The sequence below is a fragment of the Bactrocera tryoni genome, chromosome 4, assembly GCF_016617805.1.
Source record: "Bactrocera tryoni isolate S06 chromosome 4, CSIRO_BtryS06_freeze2, whole genome shotgun sequence".
Classification (NCBI taxonomy): Eukaryota; Metazoa; Arthropoda; class Insecta; order Diptera; family Tephritidae; genus Bactrocera; species Bactrocera tryoni.
Window position 1 is genome coordinate 44,825,646 of NC_052502.1, and position 21,612 is coordinate 44,847,257.

General features: G+C 36.0%; 6 protein-coding genes across 7 annotated transcripts; 4 read left to right on the forward strand and 2 right to left on the reverse strand.

Moving 5' to 3' along the window:
- The first annotated feature begins 952 nt into the window (after positions 1 to 952).
- LOC120775586 (histone acetyltransferase KAT8) lies at positions 953 to 2,602 on the forward strand. The gene has a single exon (XM_040105822.1). The coding sequence runs from the start codon at positions 1,020 to 1,022 to the stop codon at positions 2,553 to 2,555; it is 1,536 nt and encodes a 511-aa protein (XP_039961756.1). The 5' UTR covers positions 953 to 1,019; the 3' UTR covers positions 2,556 to 2,602.
- A 143-nt stretch (positions 2,603 to 2,745) lies between these two features.
- On the forward strand, positions 2,746 to 5,142 carry LOC120773911 (glycosylphosphatidylinositol anchor attachment 1 protein). The gene is made up of 5 exons (XM_040103101.1): positions 2,746 to 3,009; positions 3,062 to 3,412; positions 3,475 to 3,666; positions 3,732 to 4,831; positions 4,898 to 5,142. The coding sequence occupies exons 1-5, from the start codon at positions 2,832 to 2,834 to the stop codon at positions 5,018 to 5,020; spliced, it is 1,944 nt and encodes a 647-aa protein (XP_039959035.1). The 5' UTR covers positions 2,746 to 2,831; the 3' UTR covers positions 5,021 to 5,142.
- Positions 5,143 to 5,248: 106 nt separating this feature from the next.
- LOC120773912 (myb protein) lies at positions 5,249 to 8,823 on the reverse strand. The gene is made up of 2 exons (XM_040103102.1): positions 6,740 to 8,823; positions 5,249 to 6,676 (listed from the first exon to the last, which is right to left on the reverse strand). The coding sequence occupies exons 1-2, from the start codon at positions 7,965 to 7,967 to the stop codon at positions 5,982 to 5,984; spliced, it is 1,923 nt and encodes a 640-aa protein (XP_039959036.1). The 5' UTR covers positions 7,968 to 8,823; the 3' UTR covers positions 5,249 to 5,981.
- Positions 8,824 to 9,347: 524 nt separating this feature from the next.
- LOC120775801 (geminin) lies at positions 9,348 to 10,948 on the forward strand. 2 transcript variants are annotated; one of them, XM_040106145.1, is made up of 3 exons: positions 9,349 to 9,529; positions 9,807 to 9,922; positions 10,031 to 10,948. In XM_040106145.1, the coding sequence occupies exons 1-3, from the start codon at positions 9,470 to 9,472 to the stop codon at positions 10,539 to 10,541; spliced, it is 687 nt and encodes a 228-aa protein (XP_039962079.1). In that variant the 5' UTR covers positions 9,349 to 9,469; the 3' UTR covers positions 10,542 to 10,948. The 2 variants fall into 2 exon arrangements, with proteins under 2 accessions (XP_039962081.1, XP_039962079.1); XM_040106147.1 differs by lacking the exon at positions 9,807 to 9,922 and having other exon boundaries at positions 9,348 to 9,529.
- On the forward strand, positions 10,735 to 13,632 carry LOC120774569 (probable ATP-dependent DNA helicase HFM1). Its single transcript, XM_040104302.1, has 6 exons — positions 10,735 to 10,766; positions 11,500 to 12,105; positions 12,180 to 12,324; positions 12,596 to 12,714; positions 13,228 to 13,420; positions 13,498 to 13,632. The coding sequence occupies exons 1-6, from the start codon at positions 10,735 to 10,737 to the stop codon at positions 13,630 to 13,632; spliced, it is 1,230 nt and encodes a 409-aa protein (XP_039960236.1).
- A 274-nt stretch (positions 13,633 to 13,906) lies between these two features.
- On the reverse strand, positions 13,907 to 19,245 carry LOC120775476 (pro-resilin-like). Its single transcript, XM_040105676.1, has 3 exons — positions 18,903 to 19,245; positions 14,985 to 15,065; positions 13,907 to 14,919 (listed from the first exon to the last, which is right to left on the reverse strand). The coding sequence occupies exons 1-3, from the start codon at positions 19,005 to 19,007 to the stop codon at positions 14,797 to 14,799; spliced, it is 309 nt and encodes a 102-aa protein (XP_039961610.1). The 5' UTR covers positions 19,008 to 19,245; the 3' UTR covers positions 13,907 to 14,796.
- Between the last annotated feature and the right edge of the window lie 2,367 nt (positions 19,246 to 21,612).

Below are 21,612 nucleotides of genomic sequence, written 5' to 3' on the forward strand. Positions count from 1 at the left end.
CATTTAAGTATATTTAGCACCCTTATATTCTTTAATTACAAGCTGAAATAATGAAAATAAATTAGCGTAAAGTGCGTAATTGCAGTTAAGCTTAGTTTTAGTTATTAAAAATTTTAATTTTCTTCGTATATGAATGAACTTACACAAACATATTATTAACTACATATATTATCTGTATACATAACTGAAATAATAATTGGTTTTATCATAATTATAATTTACATTACATATTAATTACATAAGTTAACGATGAAAACCTTATTAATTTTTAATCAATTCTAATATTTATTAAAAGTTCTTCCAAATAATTTTAAAATTTTATTTAATTAGTTTAATTCACATTTTATTTCAATACTAATAAATTAAACTAAATATAAATTATATCCAATAAAAAGTTTAATTCAGTTAAATTTCTTAACGTTAGAAGAACAAATGTGAATCAAATATTTAGTTTCATTAAAATGTCAGAAATGCGAATAAAGTGCCAAATCTAACAAAGAATTTTTATATTAATTTTAAAAAACTAGTTCAATAAACATTTGGTGAGTATTTTGCACATAAACGCATTTTCATCAAATCTTTTCCTTAATCAATAGAGCTTTAAGTCACCTGTCGGTTACTTCACTGGTAAATTACACAAGAGTGCTGACAGAAAATTGTGCTAAGGTTTCTGTGAGGCCCAATCGACAATTCTAACCAAAATTGTTGTGTATATGCGATCGTTCATCCTGTACTTACGCCTTTTATGAATTACACGGGGTATATGCGTTAGTTTCCGCGTTTATTCTTTCAATGGATTTGAGTTTCAGTGATCAAGACTTGCTAACCAAATATTTTCTTAAAACTCTGACAATTTTTGCAATTTACGCAGATGCAAACTTGGAAGCACTGTTCATAATTCACAATAGATTGTAATTGTATATTTAAGAATAAGAAGAAGATAATAAAAACATTTTGCTAATTGATTGGACGCGTAAAAATAATTTTTGCTAATAAGATTTGCACATTTAAATCTTACAATGACGGTAACTGAAAGTTCTAAGGTAAACAATGCTGATAAAACTACTCAACAAGACGAACAAATGGTTAATGCAACAGACAAAAAGGAAATAGATGCAAATAGCACAACTACAGAAACTACTGGAAAAACACCGGCCACAGAAAATGTTGCAATCAAAACAAACGCTGAATTAGGGCCTTCAACAACAACTGCAACAGCTACAACTAATCAAAACGATATGCAAATTAAAACCGGTGAGGTATATCTTATTAAACGCGCTGATGGTAATGTATATCCAGCGCAAATTATTCAGTCTCGTCCTGGGGAACCAGCCACGGGAAATTCTGCTAGCACACCTGCTGAGTACTATGTACACTATGTTGGACTAAACCGACGACTGGACGAATGGGTTTCGCGTGATCGCATTACGGATGCAACAGACGCTGAAACAGCCAGTGAAGCAGCAAATTCTGCTGACTCTGCGGATGGTAATGGTGGTAAAACTATTAAACAATTAAGTAAGGAGCAAATTGCAAATTTAGAAAATCCTTTACCAATGGAAAATAGTGATCGTAAATTGACACGCAATCAAAAAAGACGACATGATGAAATTAATCATGTACAGAAATCGTATGCAGAAATGGATCCAACAACAGCAGCGTTAGAAAAAGAACACGAAGCAATTACAAAGGTCAAATATATCGATAAGCTACGTATTGGACGTTTCGAAATAGATACTTGGTATTTCAGTCCCTATCCCGAGGAATATGGCAAAGTGGGAACATTATATGTTTGTGAATATTGCCTGAAATATATGCGCTTTCAAAAGACCTACCGCTATCACGCATCCGAGTGTACACAGCGACAACCGCCAGGAAATGAAATATACCGTAAGGGTACAATATCTATATTTGAAATTGACGGTAAAGAGCATAAACTTTACTGTCAAATACTCTGTTTAATGGCTAAATTATTTTTGGATCACAAAACATTATACTATGATGTGGAACCATTCTACTTTTACGTACTTTGTGAAATCGACAAGCGAGGAGCACATATAGTAGGATATTTTTCTAAAGAGAAAGAGTCGCCAGAAAATAATGTTGCTTGTATATTGATCCTGCCACCGTATCAACGAAAAGGATATGGAAAATTATTAATAGCCTTTAGCTATGAGTTGTCAAGGCGAGAAGGTGTTGTTGGTAGCCCGGAAAAGCCACTTTCCGATCTGGGACGTTTGAGCTACCGCAGTTATTGGGCGTATACCTTGTTGGAGTTTATGAAAGAATGTCGCACAACAACACAAAGTATTAAAGAGTTGAGTGAATTAAGTGGTATAACACAGGAAGACATCATTTATACACTGCAATCAATGAAAATGGTTAAATACTGGAAAGGCCAACATGTTATCTGCGTGACACCGAAAACAGTTATGGAACATTTGCAGTTGCCGCAATTTAAGAAACCGAAATTAACCGTTGATCCAGCTTACCTTCGTTGGGTACCACCTAAAAGAAACCCAACTGGAAATGCTAAATTTAAGAAAGTTGCTTAAATAGTTTATAATAATGAGAATTGAATAAAAAATGTTTATGCAAATAAAAAAAATATTGTTATTATTATTTAATAAAAAGGATAAAATAATTAGAACTTCACAGTACAATAGTATATTTAAATTTTTACAATCAAATATTTTCCTATATTTATTAATATTTGGCTAGTTGGCAACGCGGTACACGAAAACAAAACCAGCTGCTTTCTATACACATATTTTTCATGTTTTCCGGCTTTTTAAGTGTTGAAAATTAAATAGAACAATTTATATATAATAATGGGTCTCCTCTCGGATCCCTCATTAACGCCGCGTGGAAAATTTGGGCGTACATTAGCTAAACATAGTGGAAAAATTTCTTTGTTTTTCTATATAGCCGGCTTGGCTTGGTTCGTTTGTCTGTCACACCCTGAATTCAGCCATGGTACTTATTTATCAGAAAATGCGCTCTCACCAGGTAAAGTAAAAGAATAAAATTTCAAACGCGTTTTAAAAAACTCTCTTATTAGGACTCGTTGATCCGGAAATCGGACAAGACTCTGTTCGTCTCGCACAAACTTTATATGAAGAGCTACAACGTGAGCGTACCGATCATAAATCCACTACACCACACGCTTGGATCGCAGCAAAGATGCATCAAATTGGACTCGAAACTCATGTGCATAATTTCACACTTCGCTATCCTTTTAGCGCAGGAAAAGAATATCATGGCAAAAATGTGTATGGAATATTGCGTGCACCACGCGTTAGCTCTACTGAGGGTGTGGTATATACGGCGCCATATCGGGCTGTCAACTCTGTGCACACCGACATAACGGCTAGTGTCCCAATGTTATTAGCATTTGCAGATTTTGCACGCAGTAAGTTTGCATTGAATAAAGTTATAGAACTTTGATGAACAAATGTTTTATATTTCCTCTAGAAAAAAATTACTGGGCTAAAGATTTGGTATTCCTGGTAACCGAACAAGAACAACTGGGCATGCATGCCTGGTTGGAGGCTTATCATGAAGGCGGCATAACAGATTCACCAATTTTGCGATGCGGAAATCTACCAGCACGCGCGGGTGCGCTACAAGCCGCACTTAATTTAGAAATACAAGATCTAGACATTGGTAGAGTACATGTACAGATGAAATCTGTTGAATTTGCAAATATTAAACTCAATTTCGCTTATTAGATTACATTGATGTAAAAATTGAAGGTTTGAATGGTCAGTTGCCGAATTTGGATATGTTCAACTTGGTGCAACGTCTGACGTCGCGCAGCGGTCTTTCATCTGGTTATAAGCATACGCCACGCAAGAAGCGTCGCTCCAACCGTGACTCATTGGAGGATAATTTACGTCACATGGTAGAAATGTTAAAAAGCCAAGCTACCGGTGTACCCAACGGTAATCACGGCCTATTCCATCGTTACCGCATAGAATCGCTGACACTTGAAGCTGTGAAACGCACAACCAACACCAATAACAGCAATCGTTATGGCACTGCACTCTCACTTTTGAAAACAGTTGAGGGCATTTCACGTAGTTTAAACAATCTACTGGAACGTTTTCACCAGAGTTACTTCTTCTATATATTAGTGCAGAATGATCGCTTCGTTTCGATAGGCGATTATATGCCCTGTCTTATTGCCTTAGCTAGCCCCATGTTCATTAAGGCTTTTCTGCTTTGGCTAACCACCACAAGCGCAGATGACGCAACGTCAGAGGAAGAGGACACAACGGCACATGAAGAAAGATTACCAATGCATTTACCTTACATTTCGGTGCTGCTTTACATGGTCGCAGCGCTACTGTTAGGCTTCTTCTGCAACACCCTACCATACAGCCAACATGTCCGGGACTACTTCAACTCTATGGGCGTTAGCACCCAATGGAGTGTTGGTCTCATTTTGGCTGTGCAAGTACTACTAGGCATTTTATTGCCACTATTCTACACACTCCCAGAGGCCGGTCTTGAATTGCTACATATTGGTGTGTTAATATTCACGGGCGTAGCACTGATCGTAACTGGACTGTTAAATTTCGCTTTGGGCTTCATATTGGCGGTGATCATCTCTCCGGTAACAATATTACTACAAAGCGAGCACGTCAACGGCTTGCGTCAGAAATTAACACGTATTTACACAGTTCTGCTCAATCCTATGGTTGTCATATATTTACTAGTATTATGGCTGACTCTTTTTGAATTCCCGGAATTGGCATTGAAGGATATGGCTGTGCGCGCTATTAGCGCCTCTTTGGATGCGATAACATATGGTCTGATGGACAGTATTGTAAGTGAAAATATTATAACGGCGCATGTGAATGTTAATTGCATGATTTGTATTTAATCCTTACAGATTTATGGCAATTGGCTATACACGGCGATTGCTGCTATTTATTTCCCATTGTGGATTTTGTATTGGACTTTGGCTTTGGGCCGAAAAAGCTATGCTGTGACGGCTAATAAAAAATTTAATTAATTTTTAGTATGCCATACTTTCCAGCGAAAGTTTAATTTCCAGGAATGTAGTTATGTACTTGCTTCGCTTATACTAGTGTTTGAAATAAAAAATATCAACCGATTCATTCGTGTAGATTCGTATATCCATAAATTCAATTCTTCATTTGCCTGCAAAATTCCATTTATCAGATTTAAGAAACATTACACATACGGATTTTATCTCCTTAAATCTTATATTTATTTGATAAAAAAGTTTAGATACGCTTTGTGTTCTCGTTTTGAGTAGGTACATACAATATTCGTTTATGTATTGTTAATAATTTAAGTTCTTGGATTACATGATAGGAGTGCACCGGGTTTTTACTGCTAATTTATAACTTTTTCTTACTTTATATATAAAATAAAAATAATTCAGCATTTACAAACTTAAATAACGGTTTGTTATTTTGCTTACTAGCCAATTTATATTTATAACTTACACATTGATACATGATGTGTAAATGGCTGACGCATATGTACTATATGTATATACATTTGTAAAAATACATGCAAACACCATTTTATAAGACATGCTTCGAGTACTGATAAATTTCTCAAACTTCTTTGGACTTAATTTCTATATGCTATCGCTGTGCAACGGCTGCAAATGCCTTTTTACAAAAAATATACCCTTTTGTAATAAATAAAAATGTGTGAAAGTGGCATAGTCATGCCACCAACTGCAAACCTTATGTGCGTGTACTTTATGTATGTATATTGTACAATAATAATTATAATAATTAACACGATAACAATCGTAGCGTAGAAACAATAATTTAAAAAAATAAGCAAATATCGTAAATATCTGTGTGTACTCGCATCAAAGAATGTGTGTACACATTTATGTGCATGTATGTATGGTATTTTCTTAAGCCTAAGCCTATTTATTCAACAATTATGTTTAGTAAATTGCCTCGAAACGTTTTCGCTTTGTGTTCACGTCATTTTTGCTTCTCAAAGTTCAGCGAGCGCGGCATTAGCGACAAATTCTTTAAGCACGCGTGCGCTTGTTGCACCATGAATTGTTGATCCTTGGTTTGACCGCATGCTAAGCGCTCCCATTTGGGATCCAAATATTGTTGTCCATTGCGTTCACGCGGCGGCAATATCGACAATACATTTTGACTCTGTTGTTGTTGTCGTTGTCGCTGTTGTGGACTATTTTCTTTTTTGGCTTCTTCATTGGTTTCAAGTAGTAGGTCAGCCTCACTGCATAAGGTATCTTTCATAATTATAGTTGTGGGTGAGAAAGCAATTGACTCGTTGGATGTAAGAAATTTACTCGGAGTCTCAGTTTCGTAAGGTAATGGTTTCTTTTCATGTTTGACACCCATGCTGGGCATAACATTTTCACCCCAGCTGGTGATCAATGACTTTCGTGCCTTCTTTGTTGGTTGTGTTGTGGAACCACCACCGCCAACGGTGCTTCTAGATCCATCATTAGTCAAGTCCGCATCCGATGAGATATTCTCTTTTTTAATAATCATATTATTTGAGTCATTCACTTGTTCTTCATGAATTATTTCGGCCAAATCCTCTACTAAGGAGGAAGGACTTGGTGGAATGTAACGTCGTTTCTTCCCTAGCGCGGCTAGAGCATCCTTGAAAGGTGTTGGCGTACGTGGACCTAAAATACCTGTAAAACATAGTGTGAATTTCATTGAATTGTTTATTTCACAATTTTTTAATTACAGCTTACTTTTTTGTGGCGTTTCAATTGATGAACTTTCCAACTCCTTTTTGATTTCTACTCCGGGTCGCCCACTACCTTTGTGTACAGGCGTGCTGGCACGTAAGCTTATATCTTCAAACGACGGTAGACATGGTGAATTGAGAAATTGTGATGGTGAAAATGGTAAGGGTTTTATGGGTGTCATAACCGGTGACTCTGGCAATTTCGCTTCCGATTTTAACCACTGACTGGAAATTACACCCATATTATCAAAGCCAACTGTTGAAATTGTATTTGTTGTGCACATTTCTAAGTATTGTTGTTGTTGTTCCGTTTGCGGACGCGCACGCTTCAATATATTTGGTGGCGGGCGTGTAGGTGGTGGCTTAACGACTTGTTGCTGTGCTGATATTTGCATTGCCGCGACGGCCGATGTACTCGGCTGCTCGTGATTCTGTTCGTTTTGCTGTCGCATTTGAGGACGCTGTAGTATTTGTGCCGACAGGGACAGAGTTGGAGCAGGTGCTTGTACTTGCGGTTGTGTAGATGCTCCGACACTCGCTTTTATCAGAGCTTTCAGATTTGATCGAGAATCTTGTAAATCAGGACACAGGCGTCCAAGAACTCTTAAGCGATGTGGATCGTATTTGCGTCTCATGGTGGAGTTCCAGTGGTTCTTTATGGCATTATCTGTACGTCCTGGTAGTAGCTTAGCTATTTTCGCCCACTGATTGCCCCATTCCATATGAGCATTAAAGATTATACGATCCTCCTCTTCCGTCCATGCAGTTTTCTTAATATTAGGATTGAGATGATTATGCCAACGTTCACGGCATTGTTTACCAATACGACCATTTAAGTATCTCGAAATCAATGTCCATTTTTTTGGACCGAATCGTCGTACTAGTTCAACAACTTTTTCATCCTCCTCTTTTGTCCAAGGACCTTTGATTAATTCTGGATTTAATACCTTAGCCCAACGCTGTTGTACTTGCTGTTCGGTACGATCTTTAAACTGTGGCGCAATCAATTCCCACTGATCGCCATATTGTCCCACCAACCCTTTTAAAAGATTATCCTCAGCTCGAGACCAACGTTTACCATAACCATTGCCACCAGTGGTGCGCGAACTCAAACTACTAGAATCATCATCGATGCCACCACCATTATCAGAGCATTCCGATTCGCCCGAATCTCCACTACCACTTTCCAAACGTTCGGCGATGAAGTAGGTATCAACATTTTCTGAATCCATATTTCGTTCCTTAAAACTATTATTTGTCTATATCCCCAATCGCACGGGTACAACTATGATATGTGTGAATATCCTTACAATATTGATATTGATGAACTTTACCACCGCAATAACAGCACTTTCCTATGCTATTATTATGCGCAACGTTTGAGTAATGTTCAAAAATTTCATGCAAAGAAGTTGATTCAAATACTTGTCCACAGCTCAAACATTTCACTCCCTCGTTTTGATGTTTTTTTAAAAGTCGTGGATGTATTGCGTCGTGCTCACAAAGTCCTCTTTCTGTTTGTGTAGGGGCTTCTATTTTACCTCCACCAATTGGTATATAGTTAACGTTTGTGAAATTATTATTTGTACTCGAATTTAAGTGTCCAAACGGTTCCATTAAAATATATCGAATTTAACTGAAACTTATGATTGTCAAAAATACTCCACCTGTTTGCAACAACAATTTACTACTAAACTTAGTTTTCTCACAGTTGACTTTTTCAAATTCAGCGTCTAAAAATCTAATTGCATGGCTGAGAATAACACATTAACAAACGTGAGCAGCGACGACTACGACACGCGCTGACAGCAGCTGTCACAAGCAGCGATCTGCTGCTGCGCCAGCCTAGTCCCACGGACGGACATACACACCCTCAGCTAGTTGCTTCTATTACATGCGTTAAATAGGCTCCGAATTACTAAATTGTCGTTAGTATAAACTTTTCCAAACTTGATCACCTTGAGGAGGAGCTAAAACGCTTTTGATTGCACAAATTTCTAATTAGCTACATTTAATTCCGTTTGTAATATTTACAATTTTAATTTGCACAGAACGTTTCGTTCTCGTTTAACGACGGTTTTTACTTACACACACAATAGCCATTTTGAAATGAGCTTACAAGGTTGCATTTGGAGTTCAATGAGAAGAACTCATGCGCCGTTAAATGGTTGAATAACGGCTTCAAAAATGCATATGATATAATAAAATTGAAGGCAATAACAGAAACACACTTTTAGAATTCTTACTATACTTTCTGATCCCAATATCAATATTAGTTTATGAAGTAAGAATTAAAATTAAATTTAGCGTAACAATATCCAAAATAAATACGTTTTTGAAGTTTACTTGTTCAAGGTCAACCCAATTTTTTATCTTACTTTGGACCATGTGTTTTAATAATTTTCTTCACTATAAGAAGCTTCAAATTAATTGGTTTTGGAATCATTACTCTTTCTATAAACAGCATTGAATAATTATTCTCAAAAGTACAAGCTCCATATATCCCAATGACTTTTTTCTAAACTTTACAATGCAACCTTGAAAGGAAGTACATCTAACTTCTGTTGTCTACTTATTTGGCGCTTTTATTTGACATTTGCAACAGAAGAGCAGTAGAGGAATTTCGTTCAACCACCATATTTTAAAAACAATTTCATTTTAAAGCAACACAACGGCGTCTTTTACGCGCGTTCAAATAAATTTGTTTAAATTGTATTAATTACCAATCGATAAAATGTCTAATGTCTCCACGAAAAAGATCTTCATTCAAATTGAATCCGCAGCCGAACAACAGGTAAGTAACTTCTAAATACTTAAAATGTATATAAAGCGAAGCCACGCCGATTAATTGAAAGGCCTACTAACGCATTACTGAATTTTCATAATGTTTCGTGTTCATTTCACAGCCATTTGACTTTCCACCACACTTTTTCATTTATACTAATATGTCTTTTTTTATTTACATTTGTTTGGTGCATTTTGTTTTTATGGCATGGGACCTATATATATGTATGTGCATAAACATCGCTAACTGCATTACACTTCATCCGCTTGTTTTTGATGTTGACTAGGAGAATTTAAAGAATCAGCGCAAGACCTTTAAGGTGCTGCAGCCAGGTGGAATCGCCAGTGACAAAGAAAACTTGGCTGGGCGTCCACAAATTGACAAACTGAGCCGCCTCAAAGCGTAAGTTGCGTGTTTCTTCTACTAATTCCAAATCGTAGTGGTATATTAGACATAATTAGTGTTTTTATAAAGAATGTAATTGTAGATACTAATTTATTACATTCACAGCGCTACTGAGGCCTCTTTGGCTTCCACAGATTTACCAAAACGCAAAAAGGTTGAGACGCGTGCTTCGGAAACTCAGACTAGCCCACAAAAAAATGTCAGGGGTGCAGAAAAAACTACAATAACAGGTGAAGACCTAACTAGCGAAGAGAACCCCGGTGAGCTATATTGGGAACATTTAGCAGAGAAACGGCGTGAAGCTTTAGAAGAGACGCTGAAAGAAAATCAACATTTGCATGAACGAATTGAGGGTTTAGAGGCAGAATTGGACACATCTCGTCAAATGTTGGAGGAGGCGCGTAATTTAGTCGAAGTATTGACGGAGATGTTAAACGAAAATGAAGCTGAACGTGAAATTGAAAGTGACGGTGGTGTTGTAGGCGGTGAAGAACATGGAGGAACTGCTGGCAATATACTGGCTGATGATGACAACAGCAATACGTCCAAATCGAGTGCCGAAGCACCATTACCCAGTGCAGAGCATGAAAGATTGGAGCACTCTCGCACACCTTAAACAAGTACAATCTACAGGAGAAGGCTGAATGTTTAGCTTTACTTTATTAGCTCAATTGGAGTCGTCTCGCTCAACGTACTAATTTACAAGTTTATTACTATATAGCTATATTACCTTAAATACGTTAGTTTATTTAAACATTTTTGTATTAATAATTTTACCCGACAAGTACGCACCAAAGCAAAACGACGGGATGCCGCTGCCCAGTATCGGTGCTCCAGTGCAGTACAAAATACTTATTAATCCTCACATTTATTACAACTTTTTTTATTTGTAATTAAAACCCAAACGTTCAACTGTTTAAATAATTGATTTTTATGTTTGCCCGGTGTTAGTTACGGATTTGAAATGAAAATGCATTATTTACATCTATTTCCTTTTAGGATTAATAATTGCGTTCGAATGCTTATGTAGTACTTGAAAATTTATAATAAATTTATTAATTGTTGCTAAATTGTGATGTTTAATTCCGTTTACCCACTTATGACAAATAGCAATACGAAACGATAAGCATATGTACTATGTATGTATATAGGTGTGTATAAGTATTTCTTATTTGATATTCGCCCTTAGGTAGACTAACTGATTTTGCCAGCATTGTTGTGCAAAATATTCGTTTCATTTTCACCATCTGCTCCCTATGCTTCAGCCTATTTCCACAAGCAAAAAAAAAAACAGTGCTGCCAAATCCTTCATTAAATTTCCGTACTTAGTTTACCGCTACTTTTTTGACGTTTCCGCTCATTTCTTTGTGTGCCACCAGTTAATAAGGATGGAAATAAAAAATTCCGCCGATATTCGTATCCTTTTCAATAAAATTGCACACATTTTTATTTAAACAACGGTTTACTTAATATATCTTTCACACAGCATCGCCATTTGGTCGAATATTCGAGCATTACAAAAGTTTCAATGCAGTACAATCGTCTCTTCTAAATTTGTTGCTACACACCAACAGGTCGGTGGTACTTAGCGCACCCACTGGTTCTGGTAAGACTGTAGCCTTTGAGTTAGCCATCGTGCGTATGTTACTCGATCATCCACATGACACCAACAATGCTCAGGAGCATTCCACTAGAGTAATACCAGTCAAAGCGGTGTATGTGGCACCAATTAAGGCACTTTGTGCTGAACGATTTAATGATTGGAAGTCGCGCTTCGAAAAGCTAGACATAGACTGTGTACTCATAACAGGCGATAGTGATTTGGATGAACTGGCACGTTTACGTAGTGCTCAAGTGATAATCACTACACCAGAGAAATGGGATTCGCTAACACGTCATTGGCGTGATTGTCGTGATGTTATCGGCTCTATACAACTTTTTCTCATAGACGAAGTGCATTTGTTAAACGAAGATGTGCGTGGCCCAGTGTTAGAGGCTATAGTTTCACGTATGCATACTATTGCACGTGATGTTTTGAATAAACCGTTGCGTTTTGTTGTTGCTTCGGCCACTATACCAAATGCACATGATATAACATGCTGGATTGCGGGTATTGTTGACAACAGAAACTGTAAAGGCAGCGGTAACAAGATTAAACAAGAAAATGTCGCCGAGTTGGTGTAAGGAATTTGATTTTTACAATATGAAATATTACATTTTTAATTATTAATGCTATACTAACGATCTAACATAGTTACTCAGATGTCGATCGCCCTGTGCCATTGGAGAAACATGTGCTGGGCTTTAATTGGAGTTTACGTGGTTTTAAATTTGATATGAGTCTCAATTATAAGTTAATGGACATATTGCGCAAATATTCAGAGTGTAAAGCTACTTTGGTAAGTGAATTAATATTCGTTTGATTTTAATACTTATATTTTGGTAGATACGCTGACAAATTAAGTTTGTATATATTATGTACTATTTTATGTAAATTGAAATATTCCTCATTATGTTTTTTATTGAATAGTAATTTTGTGTTATTAGATTTTCCAAAATGTATTGTATATGTATGTATATGCATTGTATACTTACATTAACTAGCTCTACTAAGTTTTAGAAAAACTGTGTGTCTTCAAGTGATTTTATTTATTAATTTTACTATTTCAGATTTTTTGCAATAGTCGAAAATCTGCTGAAATGGCGGCAACCGTTTTAGAGAAAAATATTACCTCATATTTCGCACTCAGTGACCAACAGAAGACAAACCTTACACAACTCGCCCAAGTGTAAGTATTTGCATATTTCACAATACTTTGGAATTTAGACATTTAGACATTTTAAAAAACCCCAAGTCAGTGTTTTATACCCCGAACAATATATGTATATGTATGTATATAAATATATATAAATGCAAAATAATCTGACCAACCAAAATCAAGTTCTTAGGTGGAAAACGTTTATTCACGATAGTTCACACATAGTTTATTGTCCAAGACAAATCCACAATATTCAAATACATATATTTTTTGAAACAAACTACTATAGCATATTCATACATAACTGCCGTACAAACCGACCGATCCAAATCAAAATAAAGATCATGTTATACCCTTTTGTGTTAAAGAAATGAAATTGTTAACCCTGTGTATTATAGCTCCAACGTGTTTTATTAAAAAAAGATTGAGTAAAGTGTCTAATAGCCAGAATGTGTGTGTGTGTGTGTGTACTACATAAACAAACACTTGTAGTGTAATTACTTTTTACACTTTTCTTTTGTTTTCTGTCTTTTCTACTTTTAGCTTGCACGACAATAAACTGCACAAATTGATTGCACATGGCATCGCTTACCATCATGCCGGCATGAGTTTTAGTGATCGTAACAAAGTTGAGGAGAGCTTCCGTCAGGGTAACTTAATGGTTTTGCTCTGCACCAACACTTTGGCAATGGGTGTCAATTTGCCCGCACGCCTTGTGGTCATCAAGTCAACTGAGGTAATTTTCTAAATGGCTTTGCGCTTATACATTGTTTGTGTGTCCATAGTAATTTGTAAACAATTGTAAATCATTAGTATTATCACCTTGGTAATATGACGGAATATCCAGAGAGTACTTTGTTACAAATGATTGGACGCGCTGGACGACCACAATACGATACCAAAGGTGTCGCTGTCATTTTGACGCATATGAGGAATGTGGTGAGTTGAGATTGTTATTACATTATTTATAAAGTATTTTTAAACATATAGAGTACCATATTTAGAGTGAATATTTTTTGAAGAATATTTTTAAGTACTAATTGCTTTTATATTTATATTGAAAAGTGAACTGAATTTATTTTTCATAGTCAAGTAATTTCTTTAATGTGACACAAGTTATATATTGACTAAAAATACCGCAAAATATGCCATAAGAAGTAGCAATGGCCTTCTATCTTACCTTAAACCATCAAATTTCTTTGTAAAAATATAAAGTCACAAGTTTAGTGGTCTCTTTTAATTTGAAATCCTTTATTACTTTATAATTGAGCCATTTTCCATTCATTCTTATGTGTAACGGTAACAAATATCGATTTGCATGTTTGCAATTATTGCTATTTTTTGATTTGTATTGTCAAAAGGTACATAGTGAACGCTTTCCGCGCATAAAGCGAAGAAGATGATGTACATTTAATACAAATATATATATGTATATGTAGTATTATATAAAATTAACAATATCAAAATCGTAGTATAATTGTTAACATATGTAAAAAAGTTATAAAATATAGTTGAAGACATCATGTAACTAAAGTGTAGAAATTGACAGAATGAGAAAAGATATGCATACATATGTGTGCACGTCGATAAGTGCGAAAAATACATATGTATGTATGTATATTTAAAATTTTATTTACAATGCTCGCATTTAAAAGTTAATTTCATTTTAATGGCGAAGAAGTTGTAGTTTTCTTCTTATTGTTGTTGCTGCACACAAGCCTTTTAATTCAATGTTAATGCTTAAGTCCTCCATAAGTGTTTAGCCATACATACATGTATTTATGCCTTTGCGTACCTATGTCTGTTTGCGTTTGTCGCCCTGGACATACATACATATTTATGTGTATGTATGTGTGTGTGTTGTTGCTTTCTTAATATGCAATATTTCGCTATTTTCTGCATATTACCACTTAGCTAATAATTAACTAAATATTTATTTATTTTTCGTTTTCTCCTAAAAAAATTCTAATTGATTTTATTGTTGTTGTATTTATACCATCACCATGCCTTTTAACATTTTCCACATTTTCCATTTGATTGTTTGATTGATTGTACTCCTTGATATGCGTTTTCTTGTTGTTGCGTATTTTTATATCTTGTTTCAGCCGCTTTCTAACCCAATGGGTTTGTTGTATCGAACGTCACTTTAGGCACAAAGCCATTCTCCCCCTCCACTGTGTAGGCAACGGTCATAAGCCGGCCATCGGGCAGCCACACAGAGTATTGACCAGACACCTGTGAAGTTTTAGCATTAAATTTCCTAATTGTATTTCAATAGTTCAACTATTGTTGTTGCTTACCTTTCCAGCAGCATCGCCTGCTTCGTTTTTGTTAAAGAACAGTTCTTTTTCGGCATCCTTAACCTCATATTGGTATTCATACTATAAGCAGATAAATTTACAAGACATAAATTATTTTATTTTTGCTTCGTTTGTAAAAACAAAAAATAATATATAAGAAGAGGTTTAGATTCCTGGTAGTGATGACACTTGAGGCCTTGCTACTCTCGACCTTCACACACGAGCTGAGCCTAGTAAACCATCAGCATCGCATTCGAAAAGTGTACAGTGCCACCACAGCACTTAGCGTCGTAAGATAGTTCGTGGCCTTAACCAGAATCCACCCTTCGAGAGAGCGATTCTCGTAGCCTTGTACTTATCAAAAGCTTTTGACACAGACAATCACACAACGCTACTTGAGGACATTGTAGAAACTACGCTCCCTCCAGGACTGAAGAGGTGGACCATGAACTACGTCGATCATCCGTACTATTTCGAGGTAAAGACTCAAAATTGAGAAGAATTAAACAAGAGGGTTAGAAAATTTCTATCACTTCGTACGCTGATGATTGCACATTATTGCCGTCGGGTAATGGAATCGGTGGCATGTGTTCAAAGGTAAACGCGTAAGGCTGTTCCTGCTGTGATGCTTTCGCCAACAACACCTTCACCGACTCTATTTCAGTGAATGACGTACTTGGCGTCAAACCACCACCTATTGCAGACGAAGAGCTTGAGTTGCCGCGAGAAGCGAGACTGACTCTTGCGCAGCTCCGTTCTGGATACTGCAGCCGGTTAAACTCCCACTTATCCAGAATAGACCCCGATATATTTAATATATGTCCAGCGTGCAATGCCTCACTAACCCTTCTCATCAGACACCCCTCTCCTTTTGATCCGACCACGTCGAAACTTCACGTTTCCTAAGCCTACCTTCGGACAATGTCGACGACAACTTATCTAATCCTTCCCATCCTAACGGGGATTAGGTACCCTTTACAACAACTTCAACAAGCCATCAAATTTCTGAACATGCTTCGCATTTACCGACAAGTTTATTTAAAGCTATTCCGGATTGGAGTCGTGTTTTATTTTTATACCTGCTGGTGTGAGATCCAAGGTAGTGCTCATTAGCGCTTGTGAAGCAAAAATACAACAACAGCAATTATTATAAAGGTTTTAGATCAAAATAATATAAAATAAATTCACATGCATATTACTGTTTGCCTTGAAATTGATGGTTCTACGAGCTTAAGGGCGCTGATAAATATTACTAAAGGTTTCTTCGTTTGTGAAATAAATTAAAATCTCTATTTTTCCAACATTTTTCTAAAACTTATGGTTTCACCTGGGATTTGAACAAACGATGATCTACATAGTAGTCACGTACTTAACTAGCTCAGGTGCTCATATTAATAATATTGCGAGAAAAAGTGAAAATTTAAGAAAAAAGTTGAAATAACCTTTTTTCATTTAACATTGGATAATTTCTTCAGTTTTAGCTCACGACTCTAATTTTGTAATTTTGGCTTACACTTTTTCTACTGTAAACAACAATTTTAAACAGAAGATAATCAGCATCGGCTTGGAGGTAGTCATCTGATTTCATCTGTTTATTCAAACCCATTCACTGTCAGTCACTCACTGCTAAATCGCTGTATTTTCTTTATATTATTAGCTGACTGTAATTTATAAGAAAATCTGACTACATCATAAATTATAGCAGAAGCTTGTAGTTTACCTACATACATGGCACCTGCATTGAGTTTCAACCTCAATATTCCAGTCTCAAATGTTGGATAATTTTTGATAATTAGATTGAACAATTGATTAAACTATTTTGTTGTTCTTGTTGTCATATAAAAATCCCGCCCGGTACCGGTTATCTAGCAGATAAAGCACAGGCAACAATCGGGTACTACACAATTATTCGATCTATGATTTGTTGGTTAAATAAACAAAACTGGGCAAAAATAATATTTATTCAAAAATACATTATAAAAATTGTTTGCTAGACTTGATTTATATTTCAATTGTACAGCTTTTATACATTCCAATTAGAATCTCCTTAAGTAGCTGTATTATAATGCGTTTGGAAATTAATATTTTTCCATTTGGAGAATTTCGTATCGTTTCGTTTGGGAATTATATGTCGCTCGATTGTTTCTGAAGTACTTCTGTCCCATTAGAAACAAGAGAAAAAAATAGTCTAGTCAACAACAAAGTTTGCGAAAGTTGCTGAAATTTATTTTGTAGCATATTTAAAGCTAATATTGGACCACTATAGAATACAACTGCCACGCAATCTGATATATCAAATTCAAATCCCTGTATGGAAAACTTTTTTTTTGATGATACATCTAAATTTGGCATAGGTTTTTATCCAAAGCAGCGCTATGATTTCCGAGGACATTGTTCAAATCGGACAACTATAGCATACAGCTGCCAAGCAAACTGACCGATCACGCTCAAGTTCTTGTATGGAAAACTGTTTCTAATTGACAAGATATCTTCACTAAATGTAGAAAGGAATATTGCCGAAGGTAGCGCTACTTTCTCCGAACAGATTGTTCAGATGAAACCATTACAATATATGCCAATTTTTGACATGCAAAAGTAATGTTTAATCAAAAATGTTCGAAAATGAATTTTTAAACCCAAAATCGAAAAAATATCAATTAATTTCTTTTATTTTTAACTATAAACTTGAGACTAAATTTTTTTTCATTTTGGGATTAGAAATTTGAAAATTATTTTTAATGCACATGCTCGGGATAAAAAATAAAAAAAAAAATTAATTGTAACTATAATTTAATTATTGTTTTAATCTACTCTTATCACAATTTTGATGTAAAAAATTGGATTACCTTTTCCCTACTCCCAGAAAAATTATAAAAAGGAAATTTTAAAAAAAATTTGAAATATGTCAAAATGTTGGTAATTAAGTTTTTAATCCCAAAATCAGAATTAAAAATTTATGAAGTAGAAATTGTTTTAATGAGTATGTTTGTCGATCACTGCTCTAGAGCTTTGAATATGATGGCTTTGTAAAAGAAATAGAAAAATAATTTTTTTTTTAAATATAAAATTGAGACTAAATTTTTTTTCAATCCGGTATTTGGAATTCGAAATTTGAAAATTATTTTTAAATCAGATTCTAGGAATTATAAAATAAAAGAATTTAATTGAAACTATACTTTAATTATTTTTTATCCTTATCACAATGTTGTTATAAAAAATTGGATTTTCCCTTACTTCCAGAAAAATTGGTAAAAAAGTAGCTTTTTTGGAAGGTATCTGAAAATTTTATAAAATTTGGAAATCTGGTTATTTTTACCGATGCATGCAACGCCAAATGCTTTCTAAGCCGTTTAAAAATTACAAAAATATTTATCAAAACTCATACAATTTTTGATATCTCCTGTTCTATATAAATTTATCTCAAGATTTATTTTATTAAAAAAAAATATCGTTGGGTCTTCTAGCTAGAACAAACTTCAGTATTTACATACTTATATATGTATATACTACTTATACATATGTATATAGTAAAATAGTATATAGTAGGCTCCTAGACAAACTCTTCCACCGTGCCTATGCGCTGGTAATTAAGCGCAACGCTGCCAGTTCTACAGCAATTTACTTTGATTGCATTTTTATCAGTGTTGACAGGGTAATTTTTCCAAATTAGCCGGCGCTCACATTTCGCAGCGATTGCGCAAAACAATGTGAATGAGAAAAGAAATAATTCACTTTGCGATTGCGCTTTCAAAAATAATTGTTTTCCTTTTTTTTCATTTTACAGACTTCCACTTGAGTTTTAGTGTAATTTAACGATTTTTCATTTCGCGTTAACATTTAGTTTATGAACTACTCACAAGCAGAACTGCCTACTCTTTAGAACCAAAAATAGAAAAAGCAGGGAGTTTTAGAATTTACCGGCTCTGGTTGCTCTGGCGCCTGTGGTCGTGCTTGCACCAACAGCACACAAGCAACGAGCACAACCAACGCGACAAACGACACTCTGACGGACAAAATCTCCATTATTACTCCTTTGCTAGTATCCTTTAAGCGACCGCTGCGCAATTTCTTTTACTCTCTTCTTGACTCCACCGAATCGTTGAATCCTTCGTCGCTGCTCGCACACCTTTCGCGATCACTAATTTCGCCTCTAAGCAAGTGTGTTAAGAGTGTTGGTGTATTACGAGTGTATTTCACGAGTTGCCCTACGTTCGTTCGTTCACAAATTTTAGTGCACAACCGTATTCGTACTCGAGACGCTTTTAATTCGTACTGACACTTGGAGCCGTTGCATTTGTCTTTTATATGAGAAGTTGGCGGCAAATGTGCGGCACATCGTATAGGTCAAAGGTGTTGAGGAGAAGCTACAGCAACAGTTGCTGCGGCAGTCGCGGTGGTGGCGGTGGCGGTGGCTGCGGCAGTCACCAAAAGCCGGTGATGATGCTCTCGTCTCTTCTTTACGAATATCTGCTGTTTGATTTTTTATAAGTGTTGTTACTGTTGTTTGGTGTTGTTGTTGTTATTGCATTGTATGCTTGTATGTATGTATGTACCGCTGTAGGTACTAACGCTAAGCCACATCTATAACAATGGCCCAAACTGCTCAGTTGCATGCACAAAGAGCAATGCAAACATACATACCTGCATACATATGAACATATCTATATGTCTATATGTTCGTACGAGTATAACGGACTTGCGTGTATATTGCACCCGATCTGCGAAATTCAGTGTGGTGGCTCTTCTCCGTTACATCTCAACATTTCGACTGAGTTGGTCTGTTGCATGGCACCGCTCTAGCGTGTTGTTGGTGGCATTGGTGTTGCAGAAGTATTCCCCTAACACCAACCTCTAACGAATATGTACATATCTAAGCATAAATATTTTCATATGTGCCTTAGCTACGATGGGCTCTTTTGGCTTCAGTTCTTGAAGTGTCCAGCAGCTAAATTGTTGTTGTTTTAATTTGTTGTGACTTCCATTCCGCTGCATAGATGCCGGCAAAGACCAAAAAACAGTTATGTTTACAAAAATAGTATTGCTCTTTTTGAAATGAGGAAGATATTGCTTTCTGAAGGGAAAAACTTCAGTTGACGCAAAAACCTGGCTTGATGACGAGTTTCCGGATACTGCTTCAGAAAATTCAAGCATCAATGATTGGTATGCTAAGTTTAGACGTGGTGAAATGAGTATCGAAGACGTTGAACGTAGTGGACGCCCAAAAGAGGTTATCAAAGCATGAAAATAGTCTACAAAATAATTTTCGATGACCGTAAAGTGAAATTGTTCGAGATAGCAGGCACTCTAAAGATACGAGTATCACGAATATTTGGATATGAGAAAGCTCTGTGCGAAGTAGGTGAGCGCGCGAGCTCACTTTTGACCAAAAGCAACGATGAAATGATGATTTTTGAAGATGTTAAAGTATAAGCAACCCGAGTTTTTGCGTCGATATGTGACAATGGATGAAACATGGCTCCATTATTTCACTTCGAATTCGTATCGGCAGTTATCCGAGTGGACTGCACATGATGAACCCGCTCCAAAGCGTGGAGAAACGCAACAGTCGGCTGGCAAGGTCATGGCGTCTGTATTTTGCGATGCGCATGGAATAATAGGATCATAAATAGCGGCAGTTACAAAGCGTTTTTGGATCGCTTGTAGAACGAAATCCTCGAAAAATGGATGCATTTGAAGAAAAAGAAAGTGATGCTTCACCAAGACAATGCATCGTGTCACAAGTCAGTTAAAACGATGGCAAAAATCCACGAATTTGGCTTCGAATTTCTCCCGCATCCACCGTATTCTATAGACTACTATTTTCTGTTCTCAGGCCTCAACAGAATGCACGCTAGAAAGAAATTTTCGTCGAATGAAGAGGTGATCGCCAAAACTGAGGTCTATTTTGAAGCAAAGGACAAATCATACTACAAAAATGGTATGGAAAAAGTCGAGCCGAGAACTTTTCATTTGACCTGTTATAATGAAACACATTACGGTAGATCTAATGGCTGACAGCATTTCAATCTTCATTTTAAGTTCATAACATATATTTAACTCGCCCTTCCATTCTGAGAGCTAATATTTGGTTGCATTCTACCTAATTCAATGAATTTTCGGTCGGCTTATTGATTTGGACAGGCTAAGTTTACCACGATGTTTGTATCACCCAAAAGAACATCAGAGAATCTATAAAATATACATATATATCAGCATGACCATGAGTCAATTTTGCCATGTTTATGCGCGAGCTAGTCCCCAAGTTTTTGAGATATCGATTTGTAACTTTTCAAACGACCTTTTACTTCCAAGAAGTTGCTCATTTACCGGAACCACTGTTATCGGGCCACAATAGCATATAGTGGCCATACAAGCTGAACAAAAATCTAAGAAAAAAAATTTTCTGATCGGTTTATTAAGCACATTTCAGTTCGCACTGCTATGAATATGAACATTACTGTACCTACGCGCAAATCTTCAATACTCCAACAATTTGCACTCGAAATAATATCCTCACCACGCTCACCGCCGCCGAAGCTGGCGCGCTTACTGGTCATAGCGCATTTGACTGCGATTCTTGATTCATATGACTATGAATATATTAATATGTTAATCAATAGAATGTTAA

What these genes read in the sequence shown, in the direction of transcription:
- LOC120775586 (XM_040105822.1), top strand. Translation starts at nt 1,020, where the DNA reads ATGACGGTAACTGAAAGTTCTAAGGTAAACAATGCTGATAAAACTACT.
- LOC120773911 (XM_040103101.1), top strand. Translation starts at nt 2,832, where the DNA reads ATGGGTCTCCTCTCGGATCCCTCATTAACGCCGCGTGGAAAATTTGGG. An exon ending in ATTTGCAGATTTTGCACGCA is followed by an intron (nt 3,413 to 3,474) that starts GTAAGTTTGCAT and finishes TATTTCCTCTAG; the next exon opens with AAAAAAATTACTGGGCTAAA. An exon ending in AATACAAGATCTAGACATTG is followed by an intron (nt 3,667 to 3,731) that starts GTAGAGTACATG and finishes TTCGCTTATTAG; the next exon opens with ATTACATTGATGTAAAAATT.
- LOC120773912 (XM_040103102.1), bottom strand. Translation starts at nt 7,967, where the DNA reads ATGGATTCAGAAAATGTTGATACCTACTTCATCGCCGAACGTTTGGAA. An exon ending in AATTGAAACGCCACAAAAAA is followed by an intron (nt 6,677 to 6,739) that starts GTAAGCTGTAAT and finishes TATGTTTTACAG; the next exon opens with GTATTTTAGGTCCACGTACG.
- LOC120775801 (XM_040106145.1), top strand. Translation starts at nt 9,470, where the DNA reads ATGTCTAATGTCTCCACGAAAAAGATCTTCATTCAAATTGAATCCGCA. An exon ending in AATCCGCAGCCGAACAACAG is followed by an intron (nt 9,530 to 9,806) that starts GTAAGTAACTTC and finishes GATGTTGACTAG; the next exon opens with GAGAATTTAAAGAATCAGCG. An exon ending in AAACTGAGCCGCCTCAAAGC is followed by an intron (nt 9,923 to 10,030) that starts GTAAGTTGCGTG and finishes TTACATTCACAG; the next exon opens with CGCTACTGAGGCCTCTTTGG.
- LOC120774569 (XM_040104302.1), top strand. Translation starts at nt 10,735, where the DNA reads ATGCCGCTGCCCAGTATCGGTGCTCCAGTGCA. An exon ending in GAAAATGTCGCCGAGTTGGT is followed by an intron (nt 12,106 to 12,179) that starts GTAAGGAATTTG and finishes GATCTAACATAG; the next exon opens with TTACTCAGATGTCGATCGCC. An exon ending in TGGTCATCAAGTCAACTGAG is followed by an intron (nt 13,421 to 13,497) that starts GTAATTTTCTAA and finishes GTAAATCATTAG; the next exon opens with TATTATCACCTTGGTAATAT.
- LOC120775476 (XM_040105676.1), bottom strand. Translation starts at nt 19,007, where the DNA reads ATGGAGATTTTGTCCGTCAGAGTGTCGTTTGTCGCGTTGGTTGTGCTC. An exon ending in CGCCAGAGCAACCAGAGCCG is followed by an intron (nt 15,066 to 18,902) that starts GTAAATTCTAAA and finishes ATCTGCTTATAG; the next exon opens with TATGAATACCAATATGAGGT. An exon ending in CAGGCGATGCTGCTGGAAAG is followed by an intron (nt 14,920 to 14,984) that starts GTAAGCAACAAC and finishes AAAACTTCACAG; the next exon opens with GTGTCTGGTCAATACTCTGT.